Source organism: Haliotis rufescens, unplaced genomic scaffold (assembly GCF_023055435.1).
Source record: "Haliotis rufescens isolate VD_foot unplaced genomic scaffold, xgHalRufe1.0.p SCAF_9, whole genome shotgun sequence".
NCBI classification, from domain to species: domain Eukaryota; kingdom Metazoa; phylum Mollusca; class Gastropoda; order Lepetellida; family Haliotidae; genus Haliotis; species Haliotis rufescens.
The window spans coordinates 20,239,596-20,261,438 of NW_025964383.1; the positions used below are offsets into that span (position 1 = coordinate 20,239,596).

General features: G+C 41.7%; 1 protein-coding gene across 1 annotated transcript in view; it reads right to left on the reverse strand.

Annotated features, from left to right (window-relative positions):
- LOC124144745 overlaps nucleotides 1-21,843 on the reverse strand; it is a 56,616-nt gene that overhangs the window by 21,475 nt on the left and 13,298 nt on the right. The window contains exons 7-22 of the mRNA XM_048391500.1: nucleotides 20,850-20,905; nucleotides 20,082-20,234; nucleotides 18,490-18,572; nucleotides 17,333-17,513; nucleotides 15,098-15,242; nucleotides 13,858-14,088; nucleotides 12,624-12,869; nucleotides 10,695-10,912; nucleotides 10,135-10,208; nucleotides 8,289-8,484; nucleotides 6,359-6,500; nucleotides 4,652-4,879; nucleotides 2,731-2,946; nucleotides 1,656-1,880; nucleotides 1,016-1,261; nucleotides 210-427 (exon numbers count right to left, since the gene is read on the reverse strand). Of these exons, the coding sequence (XP_048247457.1) occupies nucleotides 210-427; nucleotides 1,016-1,261; nucleotides 1,656-1,880; nucleotides 2,731-2,946; nucleotides 4,652-4,879; nucleotides 6,359-6,500; nucleotides 8,289-8,484; nucleotides 10,135-10,208; nucleotides 10,695-10,912; nucleotides 12,624-12,869; nucleotides 13,858-14,088; nucleotides 15,098-15,242; nucleotides 17,333-17,513; nucleotides 18,490-18,572; nucleotides 20,082-20,234; nucleotides 20,850-20,905 (2,858 nt within the window). The remainder of the gene's footprint in view (nucleotides 1-209; nucleotides 428-1,015; nucleotides 1,262-1,655; nucleotides 1,881-2,730; nucleotides 2,947-4,651; nucleotides 4,880-6,358; nucleotides 6,501-8,288; nucleotides 8,485-10,134; nucleotides 10,209-10,694; nucleotides 10,913-12,623; nucleotides 12,870-13,857; nucleotides 14,089-15,097; nucleotides 15,243-17,332; nucleotides 17,514-18,489; nucleotides 18,573-20,081; nucleotides 20,235-20,849; nucleotides 20,906-21,843) is intronic.

Sequence of the window (21,843 nt, forward strand, 5' to 3'; positions counted from 1 at the left end):
CAGGCTCGCTGATTTGGTTGATACATGTCATCGATCCCAATTGCGTGGATTGATGCGCATGCTGTCAATCACTGGATTATGTACAGACCGCCGTCATATAGCTGGAATATTGCTGAGTGCGGCGTTAAACAGCAAACAAACAAACATTTTATATGAAGGTTTATATAACGTCAGAGATAGTAACTAAATACATATACTGTGGTACTTACACCTGCAGGGCTGTTAGTGCTGAAGCTTGTCTGAAGGCAGGGCTCCACCTGCCCCACCCACCCCTCCTTGGAGGAACACGAGTGGGCGTGGACACTGCTACACGTGGAGAAGCCGTCTACACAGCGGTATGTGGCCAGAGCCTCTCTTGCTGTCCGAGAGATGGTGACACGGGCGTTAGGGTGCTCTGGAGGTGAAGGGCAGTCAAGGGGAGACCACTCTAAACAGAAAAGGTAGATTGTGTGTAACCTTGACACATTGAGGGAGCATATTGTGTAGAATAATTCTGCAGTATGGAAATATAGTCAACAATGATGGGGATGTTTGCGACAGGGTATTGTTCAGTAGGCGCTTCAAAATAAACAATTGTAATCTCTGAAGGGAGAGATCAAACATTTTTGTCATCCACAAAATATTAATTTTATATTTTTCAAAATGATCCCTGATTTGCCCCCTCTCACTCTAATAATCAAATCTCTCTTTCGTGTTCGATGGTCTCCAGGTCTATGATTTAAAGATTTTCCTTCAAATATGTTTGCGTCTCGACACGATTTATAATAAAGGAGGGTATTCATTCCTGCTACTACCGATCGCCACTATACACGTTTACAGTAAAACAACGTTAATCTAGATTTGAAATCGTAACAAATTGTCGGATTAACAAATCAACGTTATAAAGTAACGTCAATACCAACAATCAACGTTCGTATTAATGGGGTTTCCGGAATAGCAAGGTTTGTTCCTGCACCACCATGACAAGGTGCCCACCATGGCTGTTTACGGTTCTACCTGTCTGTCATCTCACTACCTTTCTTGACCATCTTGTCGCCATACACCTCCACTTCACCAATGGTCATCAGGTCATCCTTGCCCTGTATTTTGTCAGCCTTGACCCTGACGTAGCGGCCCCACACGTCCCCTCTACAGGAAAGTGTCCGCGGGCCGTCTGAGGGGAAGTCCCCCTTGAACTGGGTGCATGGTTTGGCTGGACTGGTTTTGTCGGTGAGTGGATTGTTGACGTAGACGTCGATGGAGAAATCGTGTAGCTTGTCCTCTGTATATATGCATTTGGTTCACATGAAATTATGTTCCAGATTTTAGATGTTATTTAAGATGTTATTTGTTCAATAGTTTACGAAGGTCTCTTTGCAATAAACGGATCAGTGAATTCGAAATTACGACATTGTGTACCATGCATAATATTATTTGAGCTTTAAAAAAACATTCCACCATGTCACAGCAGCACAAGTTTTTTTCAGATTTTTTCAAGATATTATTTTATCAACAAAGAACTAAATATTTCATCACCATGAATTACTTTGTCAAGAACCATCACGCATGTATGTCTTGTCAGTTACGTGTATAGTTACTTTAATATAAGACACCATGTAGTACACTAGCAGTGTTGTGTACCAAATACATAATCAAAGCAGTGTATCTTCACTGACCTAGCAGTCCATACACTTGTACTTCACACACAGTGAAGTGGCTCTTCAGTACCCTACTCATCTGCTGTAGGCGAACAAAGCGGCCGGACACCGACGCAACACACTGTATCTTGTCAAAGGCTACGATGCGGCCAGGGATGTCTCTGCACACAGTGGGCGTGGCTGAAGGGTCAGTCTCTGGGTTGGTGTGGTACACCAGGACCGTCATGTCCGACAGTTGGTCAGCTTCGAAATGTACATGTTATTCAGATTTAACTAGAGGTATGATCAAAATACAATTCATCATACCTTACATTAAAATACAAGTTTCTGATTGGTTAAGGAACGGGCGATGATTGGTCAGCTACGAAATGTACAAGACAATGGCATATAATGTCAGCATTGCTACGGTATATATATATATATACAGGATGTTTATTCAGACTAGTGTATTTCAGGCCTTCTTGACAATGAAATAATATTAATCTCATCAAAATAATTACATGCATTAAATTATCTGTGTCGCAGCAATCGGAATGTCCTTTTCGTTAACATGCGATTCAGCCTTCGTTAAAGATTGTAGATGACAGCGGTGCAGTGCATTTAAACAATTATGAATGACTGCAGTTGTAAAACGTTAATTGTTTACATATACAAATATAACCCGAATGATATAATTTGTGAATGACTTCCAATAACAGGGGGCGGTCGGGTAGCCTAGTGGTTAAAGCGTTCGCTCGTCACGCCGAAGACCCGGGTTCGATTCCCGACATGGGTACATTGTGTGAAGCCCATTTCTGGTGTCCCCCGCCGTGACATTGCTGGAATATTGCTAAAAGCGGCGTAAAACCATACTCACTCACTCACTCCAATAACAGAGGAAAGTATCAACATGCAGACAACTCTTCCAAGATGGAATTGTGGTCCATTGAGGTCCTCCAGTTATTAATCTGTATTTAAATTGATGATAGTAGATTAGTGGGCGTGTCCTGTTTTCTTTACGGATTTTACGAGTTTTTGAGACACATGTGTGTTCCTCCTTTGCCAAACGAACTGCTAGAAATTACATTATGTCAGAATTTATTTTAGTACTCACGGTCGCCATCAGAAGGTGGTTGTAGAGCCACGCTGTCTATGGCGTAGCTGTCGCCGAGGTCCACCATCCACCAGCCAGTGTCACCAGTGCTGGTGAAGCAGCTGCGGCCGCTCCTGGCGGCGTTAAGGTCGCCGTCAACGGCGTTGTCATACCGTGAAAGTGCGCCGTTGTTGCCGTTCCCGAATGCCTGTTTGTTGAGTGCTAAGTTCACACTTTCTACAACAGCCATAAAATAGTGCTTGTAAGTGAACATTTGCAAACTACATCTATGCATCGTTTTCCACAGCAATTTTGGAAGAGAGGTTTGCAAACAAATGTTAGAAGAATTGCAATATTTCGCGAAGCAATTTCCGTTTTGAGGTCGTGTAGGAACACGTGACCAAATGAGTTACTTATAGGGTTGTAATACATTAACACTTGGTATAACACTAAGAAAACGTCAATATAACAATTTTTAAAATATGTTTGAAAGGAGTAAGGTAGTGAGCACAGTGAATTATCTTGATATGTCAATTTCGTGCACTCATGTAAAAACTATATATATAAATAGAGCGTGTCATCACAAAACCTTCCAACAGTTTCCGGAGATTACCGACTTCATAATGCTCCTTAATATTGATTATAAAAATTGACTTCAGCAACAGTATTCCCGGGATATATGTGAAATAACGCTTGGAGTTTTAGATGTGTTTTCCACAATTTCCAGTAAATATTTCTGGAAGGGTCGACTCTGCGAATTGAACAAATTTGGAGTGATGTTTCGAGTAGAGAGATGTTCCACATCACGTTTTCACAATATTTCCTCGTTGCCTTACAGCTCAGCGAAAGTGTGACAATAGACTCATAAACCCAACTCAGACTAAAAATAGTCAGAGTTAGAAGTGTAAAGAGCTTTGTTCGTTGCTTTGTTCGGTGTTTCAGATTGGTTATGATCCTTCAAGTTATGGATGCACCTGGTTATTGTATGCTATTTTGTATTTTGTTGATGATGTGCACTGTGCAAACACGGGTATTTCCTTTCTTAACATTAAACGTTTTCTACTCAACCTGACGTATATTTGTTGTAAAAGGTACAACTGAAGTCAAGACAATATTCCAGTAGAACAATCTCATTAAAATCAGACCTCAGTTCTCGCTACCGCTAAACAAAGATCTGAGGACATCCCATTAGGGGTCACGTCAGAACGACCTTTCATCCGACCATCGCTTACCAGATTATGAAAGTGACAGTCGGAATGTGATTTCTAATCATGCAACCTCGAAAACTTTAACTCCGAACGATAGTTAGGGGTTTAACGACTAAATCCGTACAATCTAGACCATCTATTATCCATTTAAGATTGTTCTTTTGTTCAGTTTTCAAATTTGTAATCGAGAACTTGTCAAAATATGTTTCGAAGCGTAGTCGCAAATTTGAAGTTAGTGCCGTAAAGCACGAGAAACCTGCCTTCTGATTGGTCATTCCACTGGTCGGTCAAAGTTCGCGCAAGGTCGGTCTGACGTGACCCGTAATGGGATGTCCAGTGATCTTTCTTTAGCGGTAGCGAGAACTAAGATCTGATTTTGATGAGATTGCCAGTAGAAGCCCCTGCTGCTATTTTTCCAAACCAACGGCAACACTGACGGCGATGGTAAACATACAAAGGGTCCGATCATTTGACATTATAATAGTAAATGGAAAAAATAAATGCACAAAAAGTTTTTAATTGTATGTAATTTCTTCATTTAAATGTTAGTCAAGACGAATTATTCGCTGGCAATCCCGGAAAACGTTTGCCAACTAATTTAACAGAACGAAATTGTATGTATCGAAATGATTTTAAAAACACCTAATTCCATCCCCTCTACACCCAGAATATGGAAATGTTTGGTCACTAATATAACACGTGACGTCATTGCAGAGAACACGTGACACTCGTACCACACCCTGGACACGTGTTGTTGATGTCTATCTTGATGTCCCGGATGTAGTACTGTCTGCCAAGGTCAACCTGGTACCACTGATCACCATCTCCCGTCTGCGCATGCCAGGTAGACCCTTGTTCCCACGCCCTGGTGGGGTTCCCGTCCACGCCGTAGGAGGCGGGATTGCTGTAGGTGGTGCTGGCGTTCACTGGTGCATTGTGGGCCAGGTTCCCAGGTACGGGGTCTGTGGAGTGGGGTAGCGTAGGTTCATTATAATGTACATGCCCTCAACGTGGGACACAGCATGAGAAACAACAACAACAACAATAATAATTATAGTGAGTGAGTGAATATGGTTTTACGCCGCTTTTAGCAATATTCCAGCAATGTCACGGCGGGGGACACCAGAAATGGGTAATAATAATAATAATAACAATAATAATAATAATAATGATAATAATGTGCATATTTATAATGCGCCAAAATCCATGCCATAAAGCGTGCTCAAAGTGCTACATTATTACACCGGTCATGATCAATGGATCAGTGTGCACTTGATTATCGTTCTCAGGTCCCTGGGGAGTATACAACCCAAGCTGCCTGTGAGGAGGTTAACAACCACATCACCATCTCAACCTACCGGGCACCCATTCCCTGCTGGGTGAGGGGCGGTCGGGTAGCCCAGTAGTTAAAGCGTTCGCTCGTCACGCCGAAGACCCAGGTTCGATTCCCGACATGGGTACAATGTGTGAAGCCCATTTCTGGTGTCCTCCGCCGTGATATTGCTGGAATATTGCTAAAAAAGCGGTGTAAAATCATACTCACTCACTCACTCACTACTGGGTGAACAGAGGCACATTTTGAACAAAGTCACTTGCCCAAGGAGCCATCGCATGTGGTACATGTGCTTCAGTGTGGGGCAGGACCCAAGCCCTAGAAACTCTCAGGAGTCAAGCTGCTGAACGCCGTCACCCATCCAACTACTCTCAAAGACAGACGTTGCTTTATTTCACCCGATTGTGACTGTGACGCCAAACATTATTTTAGGAATTTCTTTTTCATAAAGGCTATTTTTTCCAAATGGTGTAAAAATTCAATACATACTCAAAGACACGTGGGCATCACCAATAGAAAATAACTGCTTAAGAACTAAAGAACACCCCCGGGGGGATGGCGTGTCTTCGTATCCCGAAGGCGTGGATAACAATATCAGTCACTGAATTGTCTGGTCTAGACTCGACTATTTACAGACCGCCGTCACAGAGATGGAATATCGCTGAGTGCGGCGTTAAACAAACAATCAAATCAAATGCTAAACAAAATGGATGACCTGTGACCCGAATTGGGTGTGTCCAAGCTGCCTGACGACACGCCCACCAGAACACAGGGCAATTCAGTCGAACAACAACCTATCTACATAATTACACAATACCTCACCGGTAAACGTCCGGTAGAATAGGTCTTCAGCAACCCATACTTGTAGTAAAAGGCCACTATGCTTATCGTATACGTAAGAGGCGACTAACGGGATCGGGTGGTCAGGCTCGCTGACTTGGTTGATGCATGTCATCGTATCCCAATGGCGTGGATCGATGCCCATGATGTCAATCACGGGATTGTCTGGACCAGACTCGATTATTTACAGACCGCCGTCATATAGCTTGAACATTGCTGAATGTGGCTTTAAACAACAAACAAACAAACAAAACTACACAATACTTACCTTTAAATACATCGAAGATCATGTCATTGTATAGTTTGGCTTTTCTGATGTGGAATCCAGGAGTTGATGTTATGAAATCTGCCTTGTGAGCGTCAGCTTCATCCAGCAGGTACTTGTACAACGTCTCCCCATCTACCTCAATCTACAAGTTAGGAAGATCCACATCACTATAGCATCCACGAATAGATTGCCTTCTACAAAAATACAGTAAACTACGGTTATAACGAACTCAAAGGGACCACAAATTTTAGTTCGTTATAACCGTTGTTTGTTATAAACATATATACAGCATATATTCAGCAAATGGCCGAGACAAAAAAAAAACAGTTCGTTATAAGCGTGTTCGTTATAAACGTAGTTTACTGTACGTTTATAACGGACACGCTTATAACCAACTGACGGATACAACGAACTGGTTTTTTTTCAGTCCCGGCCATTTGCTGTATAATAATAAGGCTATTTATATAGCGCAAAATCAACATCACTGAGGGACATGCTCATTGCTCAATTCAGCATATGTACATACATACAACAGAGAGGGGGCAGTAAGATAGTAAAAATATACACATTCAAAAAAATATGTTTTGAAGTTCCATAGAGAAGGATCGGGCACTAAGGACTTTAGTCTGTATTTTGGTGCAGACAGGAGAAGTTGGTCATTTGATCGGAGATTTCGGGTAGATTTGTATTTGAGAAACATTTCTTGATGAAAGTAAGGACAAGTTGTATGAGTGACTCGTAAACTAGAGAGAGAATTTTAAAATCAACCCCCTCATGGTTTCGCAGCCAATGTAGTGACTTCAAGATGGGTTGAGATATGTGACCGAAGCTTCATTCAGCTCTATTCTGTATCTTCTGCAGTCGGCTCAGCTGATCCCCTGATATTACCACAAGTCGGCTATTGCAATAGTCAAAACAAGACAGGATGAGTGATCTTGCCATGGCGGCTGTAGCATAAGTAGTAAGAAGATGACGGATTGATCCAATATTTCTCAAATGAAAATGTCATGTCTTACAGAATAAAAGTACGTGTGTTTCCATAGTTAGGGAGGAGTCAATAAAAATACCAAGGTTTTTGACACATGAGGAAAAAGGAATCAAGGATTGTCCAGTTGTGAGGTGGGGTTGCTGCGATTTATGTTGTCTTGAGGGCGGAGCGATTAGGATTGCTTCTGTTTTATCATCATTTAGCTTGAGCATGTTGGAAGACATCCAGGATTTTACATTGTTTAGACAGCTTTCCATCTTGTTCAAAGATGAAATCTGATTGTCGAGGAGGGGACTGAAACCATCAACCAATTGTGAATCATCTGGACATAAGTGATGAGCCACATGCTCTTCTGATACCAAATGCCCAAGTGGCCTTGTGTACAAGGTGAACAAGATCTGTCCCAGCACATACCCTTGAGGGACACCACATGTGAGACTTTCGCTGTTCGACATTGGTGGCGAGGTGAAATTAGCTTTAACGTCGCCGCCAAGATTATCGCACTTATATAGCGACGTGCATGCACGTGTTTGTGTGTGTGAGTGGCTTGTACTTGTCCGGACTGATGCCGATTTTAACATGAATACCCACTGAGACAAAGTATACTGACTCCGAGCCGACCAGTCCTTGTTTTTGCCCCTTAATGCCGAGCGCCAGACAGGGTAACAACAAGTACCATCTTTTAACGTCTTTTGGTATGACGCGGCCGGGGATCGAACCCAGGACCTTCCGCTCTCCGGGCGGACCCTCTACCACTTGACCACGGAGGCGGTTTTGTTCGACATAGTCTTGTTTATATGCTGTATATATGATGATAACAAATTACGGTTTTAACGAACTAGAATTGGTGGTCCCTTTGAGTTTGTTATAACCGTAACGTCATGCTTTCCTTATAATCGTAGTTTGCTGTATACCAGTACATGACGTATTTCTCATACGTACCAACAAATGATCCGACAGTACTGTCATTACTATGTGAGATTCCTTGTTTTTAACGAAAGGGTTTTTCGTTGGGTAGACAGCAGTAGAGAGTGCTCCTGATGCCAGGTGACTAAGCTGGATTGGTTTGTCTGTGGCCTGTAAGGTCAGGTTCATGAACAGAACAGTGTCGGTCTCGCTGTGCAGAACCAGAGACTCTCTGGAACAAAAGGTCAAGGTCACAACAATCCAGCTCAACACCTGCAGTCATTAGAAATTAAAAACTCAATTCTTCAAAACTAAACCAACCTCACGTGTTTTGATGTGAATACAAAACGTGGCTTATTAACAGCTGGATCTGGGGCCGACAATGATGTAGTGGTTAAAGTGTTCGCCTGTCACGCCGAAGGCCCGGGTTCGATACCCCGCATGTAAAATTGTGTGAAGTCTATATCTGGTCTTCCGCGCCGTGATATTGATTGAAGAGATGGAACATCATACTCACTTATTCACCGTGGTGCTCTGTCAGATTTGACTAATGAATAACATTGATTGTTTGTTGTTGAACGGCGCACTCAGCAAGTCCATCTATATGACAAGGGGTCTATAGATAATCGAGTTGGGATCTGAAGCCAGTGATTGACACCATGAACGTCTACGTCTACGATGACAAGCAATCAACCAAAGCAAAGAGCCTGACCACCCGATCCATTTAGTTTTGTTTGTTGTTTAACGCCGCACTCAGCAATATTCCAGCTATATGACGACGTTGTGTAAATAGTAGAATCTGGACCAGACAATCCAGTGACTGACTAACGGGATCGGGTGGTAAGGGTCGCTGACTTGGTTGATGCATGTCATCGTATCCCAATTGCCTGGCTCGATGCTCATGATGTCAAAAAACAGGATTTTCTGGCCAAGACTCGATTATTTACAGACCGCCGTCATATAGCTGGGATATTTCTGAGTGCGGTGTTAAACAACAAACACACAAACATAACAGTGAAACGTTTATGCTGGGGACAGAATATCGGAACTATAATAACGGAAAACAGTTGACATGACTCCTAACATACATGTATGACCTGGTGGTGTGTTTTGCAGACAGGTGGTTAAATTGAGACACATTCTTTATCAAACTAGAGGATTAAGTGAGGAGAATTACCTGTATTTAGCTTCCAGGCATTTTACATCTTACATATAAACACGCTTATGGGGATTATTTGAAGTCATTATTCGATGTCAAACAGGGTCGGCGTTCGAAAGTATTATATTTACTTCAAAAAACATTTTTGGTAAAGCAAAATCTTAAAAGTATGCTGAATTTGAATGGTCTGACTCAGTAGTTACAGAGGTATATTTCTTCCTGAAATCGGAGTTCATCTTCAGTCCAACTGAAAAAGCCTTATACGTGTAGTATTCAAGATTCAAGATTCTTTATTCAGTATTTTGGGCCATGTGGCCTAGAGTACAATTACAATTACAATAATTGCTGCGTCACGTGATGTCAGGAAAATAAATACAAGTAGTCTTATTTCACATTAAATACATAATTTAAGTATAAGGCCAAAGCCTTTACAATGTTGATATTTTTGGAGTTGAGTAGATAACATAAACTGTGATTATCATGATGGACATTGGATAAGCAAGGCAAATAGTGGTTTCTGACAGAAGAATATTTTGAACATATAAACAAAACATGAAATTCATCCTCTACTTGCCTCCCTTTACAGTGGGTACATAGATATAGACTCAAGTCTTCATTTGTATGTTTTGACTTTCGTAGCATGTTAATCTTAAAACCGTGTAGCGATATTCTGAATTTACAATATGCGTGTAGTATAATACTCATCGTTCTCCCGCAACTTACTCGTCCTGGAGAGGCGTGGCCCAAAGCTCGATCCCAGATCCAAGAACAAGGGGACAAATAGCGAAGTCGGACATCTGGAGAAGTAAACACAGACCAAGTATGATCGTTATCCCGTATCATATGCAAGCGAAATTAAGTACTCCAGCGTTCATTCTGTTATTGGTGTGATAACCGCAATTTGTTACCCAGAATGTGCCAGAATCCTATAATGCTGATTGGGTGATGATTCTTGTCGTACCATACCCGAGCTCGTTTTTGTCACCAATATTGGAGCGCCGCCATGAGTGATATGATAGGTAGAATCTGATTGGTCGATAGGCGATACATAGAAGGGACATCACTCGTAATAGCCACTGGTGGGGCTACGATCGAGCCCAGAAATTCCAGCCTGGTTCCAAGGGTGGTAACTGGACTTTTACAGACAGTTAAATACCTTGCCTCGGGAGGATGGCGGATGCTCGAGACGTTGACGTTTTATCTTAACACCCGCGATAAAAATGACATTCTGTTCAAAGTGGCATTAAATCCATGTCATTATCAGATCTGAAAGGAATACGTACGCTGCCGAAAACACCCGCTTCCAGCACTGTCTTGACGCATGCCCCAGGTGAGGAGTTCCACCCCGTCTCACTGGAACAGGATAAAACGTCATTTCCACTGCACATGACGTCAGTACCCTGGCACGTGTATTTAGCAATGGCCTTGGCAGGTGTGTACGATAGCTGTACAGCAGCGCCGTCTAGAAGTGGGGGGTCGGGGCAGGAAAAGGGAGACCACCCTGTTGTTTGTATGAAAAAAGTGTTATTATACATAATAATGAAATTATGATGTATCTTGCAAAACGCATCTATAACACAGAACGCCCCGTGAAGATCCGGGTAAAGAAAATCTCTGCAACAATGCTTGCCGTAAAAGGCGACTAACGGGGTCGAGTGGTCAGGTTCGCTGACTTGGTTGATGCATGTCATCGTATCCCTATTGCATGTCATCGATCCCAATCGCGTTGATCGATGCTCATGATATGAATCACTGGATTGTCTGGTCCAGACTCGATTATTTACAGACCGCCGTCATATAGCTGGAATATTGCTGAGTGTGGCGTTAAACAACCAAACAAACAACCAACCAACCAACCAACCTATTGTGTAGATCAATCACTGGGTTGTCTGGTCCAGACTCGATTATTTACAGGCAGCCATTATAAAACTGCTGAATGCGGCGTTAAACAACAAATAAACTATAAAATAGAACAGGTTCTCTGGATTTTGTGGATATATCATCATGTATGTCGCATTTCTCAGTTTTGTTAAATTTTACGAAACAACACCCAATTAAATGCCTTTGGCAGTTTTCAAATGCTACTATTTTCACATACAGGTGAGAAGAGAGAGGAACCGAGATGACTAAAGTCGCAAGGGACAGTGAAGACACTGGATTATGGCAATATTTATTGTGGGACAAAGGAAAGTACACTGAGTTTGTTTTTTATGTAATTAAAAATTTAAAGAACTATTGTTAAATTTGTTTATGTCTTTTTAACCATCACACATGCCTGCAAAAGATGATAAAAGAACATATGTGGCTGGGTAATTTTGTGTTTTGGGTAAATCGGTTTAATAAAGACTGGGGTAAGAAATGAATTGGCAACCACATGACCCTACCTTGTTTGAAATGTTGACAATTGGTGCCGAAAGAAGCAAATGTATTGATTTTCAAAGATAAGATGACGAAGATACCCGTCAGAACCAGTGGTTTATGAAAATACTATTTTATATTTTCAAAAGTTTTGAAATCAAATTATATTTTAATAAATAAAGCTTTGCGGAAGTAGTCTTTGGGAGCTGACTAAGCGACAGTACAATTCATTTTCTGAATATAATATCACTAACTATTTAAATATTTTCAATTGAAAATGAAACATATGATAAAAATCAACTTAGAGTTATACTTTGTTTTGCACCTCAATCTAGAAAATGTTGGTGATGAGCACTACCGCGTCTCGTTGACCAGGATAAAAAAAATTCAACCCATGTATTTAGCGAAAGTTATAATTCCTAATTTACGGATAAACGTACCCAAACTTACAAAATCGAGCAAAGAAAATAAAAACAAGAACAGTCTTTTTGTCTCCTCATAAGAATATTGAAGTTTCTCTATGACATGCATTCCAGAAACTGTCCATGCATGTCATTTTATTGTATTTTGCTTTTGGACTCTCCCATTTTTAAAGAATACAAAACTTTAAAACTTTAAAAATATGACGTTCAGGTTATGAATAATAAGTTAATATTTGTTTGTTGTTTAACACCGCACGTATCATAAGCATCGATCCACGTATGACATGCATGAACCAAATCACCGAGCCTGACCACCCGATCCCGTAAGTCGCCTCTTACAAGCATGGGTTGCTGAAAACCAATTCTATCCCTGAATCTTCACGGGTCTAATCTGTGTACTATAGTAAGCCGAGACATGTTCAGCTGACCCACCTGTTCCCTGGACACGACCCCCGTACACCTCGGCCTCACATATGGTCATCACGTCGGACACACCCCCAGTCTTCACGCCACTGACCCTCACATACCGGCCCACTGCATCAAAGCCACAGTCTAGTCTCTGGACAGTTTGAGGGGGGAATACTCCCCCATACACGTGGCACGTCACCCCCAGCGCTCCAGGCTTTGACACCGGATCCTCTTTGAATACCTCTATTTTAAAGTCATGAAGGCGGACTCCTGGAAAATGAGAATTAGAAATTGGGCTGTGCAACAAAGCCGTCTTTAATACAGGTACCGTCGTCTACGATGGCGTTGTGGAACTGAATCATGCGATTACCGTAGGTTTTCAGAGCATTTGGTCACTGGTTTCCCTTCTGCACTGTGGGTTTTGGAGCAAAAATGATTCCCATATATTCTTAATTCAATATAATTCCCAATAGCAATTATAATGGTTCGAAGTTTTGTTGTCTGATGTCGCAGGAAAATCGTGAGTAACGCAGGTCGTTTAGCATCTTTATGAAACAACCAGCGGTGATTTTGTACTGAGAGACAAAGGGTCTTGGAATCGAACCCACGAACAGAGCATCCTGGTAGGGCAAAGAAATGTAACTCTACATGTACAACTATCACCATTAGACCACATGGTAACACATGGTCTTTATTGCATTGGAGAAATAACTATACTGTATTTGGGAAATAACTATTTGTCTTTTAGAAATAACTTTACTGTATATGTGAAAAAAATATACTGTATTTGGGAAATAACTGTACTGAATTAGGGAAATAGCTATACTGTATTAGGGAAATGCCTATACTGTATTTGGGAAATATCTGTACTGAATTTGGAAAATATCTACACTGTATATGTGAAATACCTACACTGTATTTGGGAAATAAATATTCTGTATTAGGGAAATATCTGTACTGAATTAGGGAAATAACTATACTGTATAAGGGAAATATCTGTACTGAACTTGGGAAATAACTACACTGTATATGTGAAATACCAATACTGTATTTGGCATATAACTATTTGTGGTGCCATCACTGAGTTTCAGTGATCCATTCATATTCTTTTCACCGTTTTTTCCCTTTAACTGGAATCTGCTTCAGTGGCTAATCGAGGCTAGTTATTCTCTGGCGTTGACGTTTTATATTGACGAGAGAATGGTTTTCTAATCATATACAAGCATTATTTATCAAATAGCTTCAGAAAGGGTCTCACCACACATTCCTTTGCATTCCAAGCTGGTCAGGACCAAATGGGAGACGTAGTATGTTCCAACAAGGTCAACCTGCCACCAGGGGTTAGGGTCACCCTCACTGGCTGACCAGCACGAGTTCCCTGTCCACACCACGTTAGTATCGCCGTCGTTAGCTCTGCGAGATTCCACGGAGTCGGAGTTACTGCTGGAGGATGAGGGTTTGTTTAGACCAATGTTGGTCACCATGGGTTCTGTGAAGAAGAGTGAGTGAGTGAGCGAGTGAGTGAGTGAAGAGTATATCAGTGATCTCTGGTCGTAGTTTTAATGTGGTGAAACACACGGCTGGTGCTGTACATCATAATCATAATCATCATCCCACCTTAAGTGGCCATTGACGAGTGGAAACAATGCATCTCATGAACATCCGGGTTACAATTGGTCTTCAGCAACCCATGCTTATCGTAAAATTAGTTTGTTTGTTGTTTAACGCCGCACTCAGCAATGTTTCAGCTATATGACGGCGGTCTGTAAATAATCTAGTCTGGACCAGAGAATCCAGTGACTGTAATCATGAGCATCGATCCACGTAAAAGGCAACTATGCTTGTCGTAAGAAGTGACTAATAGGATCGGGTGATGATCAGGCTCGCTGACCTGGTTGATGCATGTCATCGTAATCCCAATTGCGTGGATCGATGCTCATGATGTCAATCACTGGATTGTCTGGTCCAGACTCGATTATTTACAGACCGCCGTCATATAGCTGGAATATTGCTGAGTGCGGCATTAAACAAAAACCAAACAAACATCATACGCGTTCATTCAAGTCAAGTCATTTCATTCTCAAAAACTTCCTTGGTGGAACATACACAATATGGACATAATGGCAGATGAAAGACAGACATCATTTGTTTACAGTAGCGAGAATAAATCGAAATATATTTTAATTAGAATTGTTTTGGTCATATTTTAGCCTTGTAGGACATAACACATGTTTATATTAAAATACGCTTGACCAAGTGAAATATTTTCTTTGTAAATATATATATCTATGAGAGCTAAAATCAGGACATTTGAAACGATAGTGAAATTCATCTGCAATAGAGTCGCACAATCGGCTTGACGTATTCTGATCAGTTTTCAATATTTATCTTGAGGCGTATTTTCAACACAGTAACTGATGTGAAGATGGATATGTATCCATCTCCCCAAGACGCTGATGAAGGAGAACTTGAAGACCCCAGACAACGCCCTAACTTACCTTTCCACTGAGTGGATTTGGGGACGCCCTGAGGGAAGTACGTGACTTGGTCGGACAAGAAGCCAGGGTCGATGAGGACTTTGTCCACGAGGTGAAGGTCAGCAGAGTGAGGGATACTAGCCATGTGATGGCCGTTTACAAATATCTGGTAGGTAAAACAAACGAACGAGAAATGTGAAATGTGTTTCGGGCTATCATTGGTTGGTTGGTTGTTTTACGCCGCACTCAGCAAAAAAAATATTCCAGCTATATGACGGGGGTCTGTAAATAATCGAGTCTGGACCAGACAATCCAGTGATTAATATCATGAGCATCGATCCGCGCAATTGGGATCGATGACATGCATCAACCAAGTCAGCGAGCCTGACCATTCGATCCCGTTAGTCGCCTTTTACGACAAGCATAGTCGCCTTTTACGGCAAGCATGGGTTGCTGAAGACCTACCAGCAAGATCTAGACTTTTCAAAAATGGTAACCACATTCCCTGTAGTTGGCTTTCGATGCCCCTGGACCAAATTAAGCTGTTATTTCTTTATATTTCAATACTTACTAATTAATTTTAGATATTAAAATTGGTAATGAGGGAGACATATTTAGAGATTTCAGCTGGTCATTTTTCTACTTGGTAAATTGAGCCTCCGACATAAAAGTTCAGAATTAATGAATGCTTGTTAATGAAGTGCTTGTTCCAATACCGTCTGCTCGCTGTTAACAAATTACACTGTAGATACAGAAGGGAAGGGGAGTAGATATTTCAATTTAAATAAGAAAAAAATCCAATCATTCCAAACTTAACGACCATTTAATGTACGTACAATGTACGTGTGACCCGTGAAGATCCCGGTAGAGAATAGGACCATGCTTGCCGTGAAAGGCGACTATGCTTGTCATAAGAGGCGACTAACGGGATCGGGTAGTCAGGCTCGCTGACTTGGTTGGTGCATGTCATCGATCCCAATTGCGTGGATCGATGCTCATGATGTCAATCACTGGATTGTCTGGTTCAGACTCAATTATATACAGACCGCCGTCATTTAGCTGGAATATTGCTGAGTGCGGCGTTAAACAACAAACAAATAAAACCATGTACATGTCCATTTACATACCGTCCTATTCTTTACAATCCATTCATGTTTTCAGTAATAGGGTTTTGGGGGCATTTTGAAGTCAAGGTCCATTAACTTTTTTCAGTATTTATCGTTTGTTGTTTTCAGAACATTAAAGTTAACCAATTAATTTAGAATGTAATAGCTGGTGAACAATTCCATAAATATACCCGTGTTTGCGATGTTTAATTGATTTTAATTTGCAATATTAAAATAAAATTATGGTATTAATACAGGGCACATGAGAGCTGATATGGACTCCGTGTGATCAGTATCTATACAGGTTCCTGCACCTATCGCGACAATAGAACATGTGGTTTGATGAGAGATCACCACGGACATGTCTTGTGACAATCTGTGTTTTTGTGACCCCTCTACATTGAGAGAGCTCTCCACTGGCAATCTCGCGTCGAACAATATATATATATGAAACATATTTTATTGTCCAAAAAGACGAAGGGATTGTGTACAAGTGCATAAGTTATTGCCGTCTTCTCACTGCCGTCGAAAAGATGTGTTCTTGATCCCTCTACACTGAGAAAACTCTCCATTGACAACAATCTAAAGCTCACATCGAACAGCGTGTCTTTGAACCCTATAGTCGAAGCGGGCTTTCCTCCGACAACAATCTCACCTTGAAAAGTGTTTCCTTGGACAATGTACCCCAAATGTGCTCTCCACTGACAACACTCTCGCCTTGAAATGCGTTTCCTTGAACGCAATAGCCCAAGTGAGCTCTCCACTAACAAACACCTGACCTTGAAAAGGTGGTCTTTGGATTGGTTGGCTTGTTTGTTGTTTAACGCCGCACTCAGTAATATTCCAGCTATATGACGGCGGTCTGTAAATAATCGAGTCTGAACCAGACAATCCAGTGATTAATATCATGAGCATCGATCCACGCAGTTGGGATCGATGACATGCATCAACCAAGTCAGCGAGCCTTACCACCCGATCCCGTCACCTTTTACGGCAAGCATGGGTTGCTGAAGCCCTATTCTACCCCGGAATCTTCACAGGTCTTTGGAGAATGTAGCCCAGGGGAGTTCTCCACTTGCAACAATTTTATCTCGAACAGTAAAGCCTGAAACTATTATCCAAGTGAGCTCTCCAGTGACAGCACTCTCACCTCGAATTGTGTGTCCTTGAACCCTATGGTCCAGGCGAGTTCTCCTCTGAGGGGGACAGGCGAGGTGAAGGTCGAGGAGAGACCGGCTTCATTCCATACTATAACATCCCGTGTGGAGGGGTTGACCTCCAAGAAGAGGTACACCATGTCAGTGCCACTGTTTCCTAGGGCGAGCCGAAACCTGGTAAAAAAATAGGTTAATCAGTAAACAAATAGTGAACAGCATTATTTTCTTCATTGCGTTGCATATAATCATAACAGTCCATTTATATGGCGCTGTACTCCATGCATAAGCATGCCCTAAGCGCTTAGACATTTTATTACCCCAGTCAATGGATAGGTGTGCACACAACAATCATTCTCAGGTCCCTGGGGAGGATACAACCCAAGCCATCTCGTCCTTCTGGGTACCCATTCACTGCTTGGCGAACAGAGGCACAACTTGAACAAAGTCACTTGCCCAAGGAGACACCACTAGTGCTGCATGTGCTGGTGTGGGGTAGGCCCGATGACCTAGTTGTTACATCTTCCCGAGGCAAGGGAGTTAACTGACTATAAAATTCCAGTTTCCATCCTTGCCAAACTAGGCTGGAATTACGGAGTTATATTTTGGCAGGACTAACAATTGTATACATAGTCCAATCAAAATCGCGGAACGAAAGCGACCTTCGGTTCATAAACACCATGGCGACTGCCGTGCAGATTATAATACGGTCGATGCAGGATTTGTAGAGCATGTGTACCGAGCGTGCATGGGCGTCGACAGATGTTTTCCAAATCTATTCATGCTTTAAATCTAGGTGCTCAAGTGAGTTGTTGTACTTCGCGAGGTAAGACTCTTTTTTTAAGAAACAAAATCTTGATTATCGATCAGATTGTCTTGACTCGGTGCCGCCATTTTGTTTAAATCTGTTGCAAGTGATATGAGAGATGGAATATGATTGGCCATTAGGTGGGACATAGAAGGGACATAACCCGTTATCTCTATGATTTAAACAATGTAACAGCCTAGCGTTAGTCATTGGTAATGGGGATTTAGTCTGACCCGAATTCTCAGCTGAAGGCAAGGAGTCTCAATGAATGGATGGGTGATTGTGCGTTTTCCTTTAACACAGATATAGGCAGAGCAACGTTAGTTAGGGGACCATCATACTCACTTGTCCAGTATGTATCTGCCTTTGACCAGGAGACCGGACCCCGCCTCAGGCGAGCAGGTCAGTTGCACGAGGGCAGGGGCCGGCTGTAGGGTACATTATGAATACATGTATGTGACAAAATATATCTAGGACACTAGGGCTGGAACGGGTAACTCGGGTACTCGGGTCGGGTGGGTACTGAGTAGGACCCGGGTACCCACAGGTTAGTCACGTGATATATTGCTTAATGACCAAAACAAGTATCTAGAACTCTACGATTACACTACAAGTCACTAATGTTTGCATTTCTTTTTGACTTTGCACCCATTCCTTCTGACTTTATATGTTTGAATACAGATAAAACTTCAGTCAACTTCAGTTAATGCATGACGTGTATCTAAATACATTTTGCCAGGGCTACAGTCAAACTATTCCCAGTCGGACATTTGGACCTATCTCTTAAGACCTACATCGGTTACCCAGATAGGGTCGGGTAATAGAGGGGTGGGTACCCGGGTAGTAAATTTGGTCTCGTCCCAGCCCTAAAGGAAACTATGGCACGTGTTTTTCCTTAATAAATCATCTGCTAAGGAAATGCAAATATAAATAAACACGATCGCTGTTCTCAACCATATGTACATTTAGAGTTTGATTTGTGGAGATATTATTGAAGGAAATATCATCTGACCCGTCATAGTCGTCAAAACAATTACGGTGAGCCATTCAAACATTTGAAGACATTACTAATTACGTAACTATACTTTCTGCTGGAGATGATATACATGAATACATGAGCCGTTTTAGGATATCAACTTCTTTTATTCTTTGTCATAACGTTTCAGAACAAGAGCTACTTCTTGCTACTTCATCAGCATTCACCTGATGACATCTTCCCGAGGCAAGGGAGTTAACTATAAAAGTCCAGTTTCCACCCTTGCCGATTTAGGCTGCAATTATGGAGTTACATTTTGGCTGGACTACGGGTAACGAGTCTATGCACAGTCTATGCACAGTCTATGCACAGTCCAATTAAAATCGTTTAACGAACTAGACATCATGGATTTCAACGTGCAGATTTCGGTTGACTGCAAGATTTGCAAAGCATGTGTACCGCCAACTGGGCGTGGACAGATATTTTGCAAATTCTTTCATATTTTTAATCAAGGTGCTTGCGTGATTTGATGAATTTCGCGGAGTAAACCCGTTTTATTTCAGAATAGATCTTGATCATCGAGCAGATCGTCATGACTAGGCGCCGCCATTTTGTTTGAAGCAAGTCATACGAGAGGTGGAATTTGACTGGTCAGTAGGAGGAACATAGAAGGGACATAACTCGTAATAGCCACTGGTGGCGCTACGATCGAACCTAGAAAAATGCAGTCTAGTTCGGCAAGGGTTGAAACTGGATTTTTAAGTTTATTATAACGCCCTTGCCTCGGGAAGATGACCGATGAAGGTGAAAGAAGTAGCACTGGGACGTCGTGACAAAGAATAAAAGAAGTTGCTATCCATAAAAAGTCTTATGTATTCATGTTCTTCAAACTTTTAAATGCCTATCAAAGACTTCATGATATACATGTACCTTTTTAATACAATATTTTCCCCCAAATTACCAAGTTTTTCCACGTGTTTGGGAGACACACTCCCAACGCTGACTGGTCCCATACGTCACCCCCCGTACATATACTCCTCAGTCCTCCTTTACACACAGAATACCCATCAAAGCAGGAATACGTCGCCACAGCCTTCTCATGCTGATATGAAATCTGTGCGAATAGCAAAATTCTCTCCTTCATAATCATCATCAACATTGTGTCGTCATTATTATTAATAAATACTATTACTAATTATTATTATTATTATTATTATTATTATTATTATTTACAGATTAAAATAGTAAAATGCAGCAAAGAGGGTGTGGGTGATCATGGCACCGTCAGGCTGGTGAGGCTCATCATCAGCTCAGGGCCCTTGCCCCCTCTACACGCAGCCCAGACAGCGAATGGGACTTCTCCCAGGAAGCGCTGCCTAGCCAAGCCCACACAGAACTTTTTGGAGAATGTGAAGACTCCCCAACACTGCAGCATTCTGCATTACCCATAAGCAAACCCGGGTACTCTCCCAATGTCAGTCAACCGATTGGTAGGTACCAAACCAAAGGCACCGAGAACAATGGGGAGTCGGACAACATGGTAATTGGGATGCAAGCGGGACATTTCGAAAGCGAGGTCCGCATACTTTCCATGTTTTTCCTCAATCTTGTCAATCAAATAAGTGTCAAAAGGGACAGAATATTCAATGATATAAATGATTTCATTGGATTTATCAAAAAGGACAAGAACATGTGTGTTTGTCTATATTGTTGTCATTATTATTATTACCTTTGCTGTGGCATATGCAACACCCGGTGGCGTTAGACAATCATATGGAACTGGCGCTGAAAGCAAGTTACAGGAGGTGTATAGACCCTTGGCAATATAACACCTTCATAAGCCATGGACAAAAAACTATGATTCCAAACCTTTCGGTCTTAGAAGTACAAGCATGTTACATCCAGACGCAGCTACCATATTTATCCACGTTAACACATCAGCATGGACAGAAAAAACAATCTCCAAAGCCATCGAAATCAGTCAGAACAGCATTTTATCAACACATGAGGTACAAGAAACAATGCACAGAGGTGAAGCGGGAGTTTTTTCACAATTTTCATTATAATGTTAACAAAATCACAAAGTTTCTTTTAGGTAGATATCTTATAGCAGTTAATAATTGCAGGAGTTAAAAATATAGTGTGACTGGAATTCATCTCCAAGGCATAACTATCACACACTTTACATAAATGTGCAATTAAACGGAGTTGTATTCCATTATAAGTGATGTCCAAAGTAATCCAATGTAATCTTTTGAGTGAGTGAGGTGGGTTTAGCGTCGCTTTGAACAATATTCCAGTTATATCACGGCATGTCAGCTTAATGTGGGAGGAAAGCCCGAAGTGATGCAGGTCTCAGACGTTTATCACTTTGGTAAAACCAACGAGCACAGGTATGGTGCTGACAAACCTAGAAACATAATCGGGGCGAACCGGGATTAGAACCCACAATAATAGGTTTCTGGCGTACCCAAAGGTTCCAATGATTATCATTATCATGATAATGATGATGTCACACTATTGTTGTTGTTGTTTTGTCTGAGCCAGGAACTCGCTGGCCATTCTGAATGTGCTTTTTATGCAGGTAAATCCATCTTTCCGAGGCAAGGGAGTTAACTTATTGTAAAAGTCCAGTTTCCACCCTTGCCAAACTAGGCTGGAATTATGGAGTTATATTTTAGCAGGACTAACGAGTCTGTGCATAGTCCAGTCAAACTCGCGTT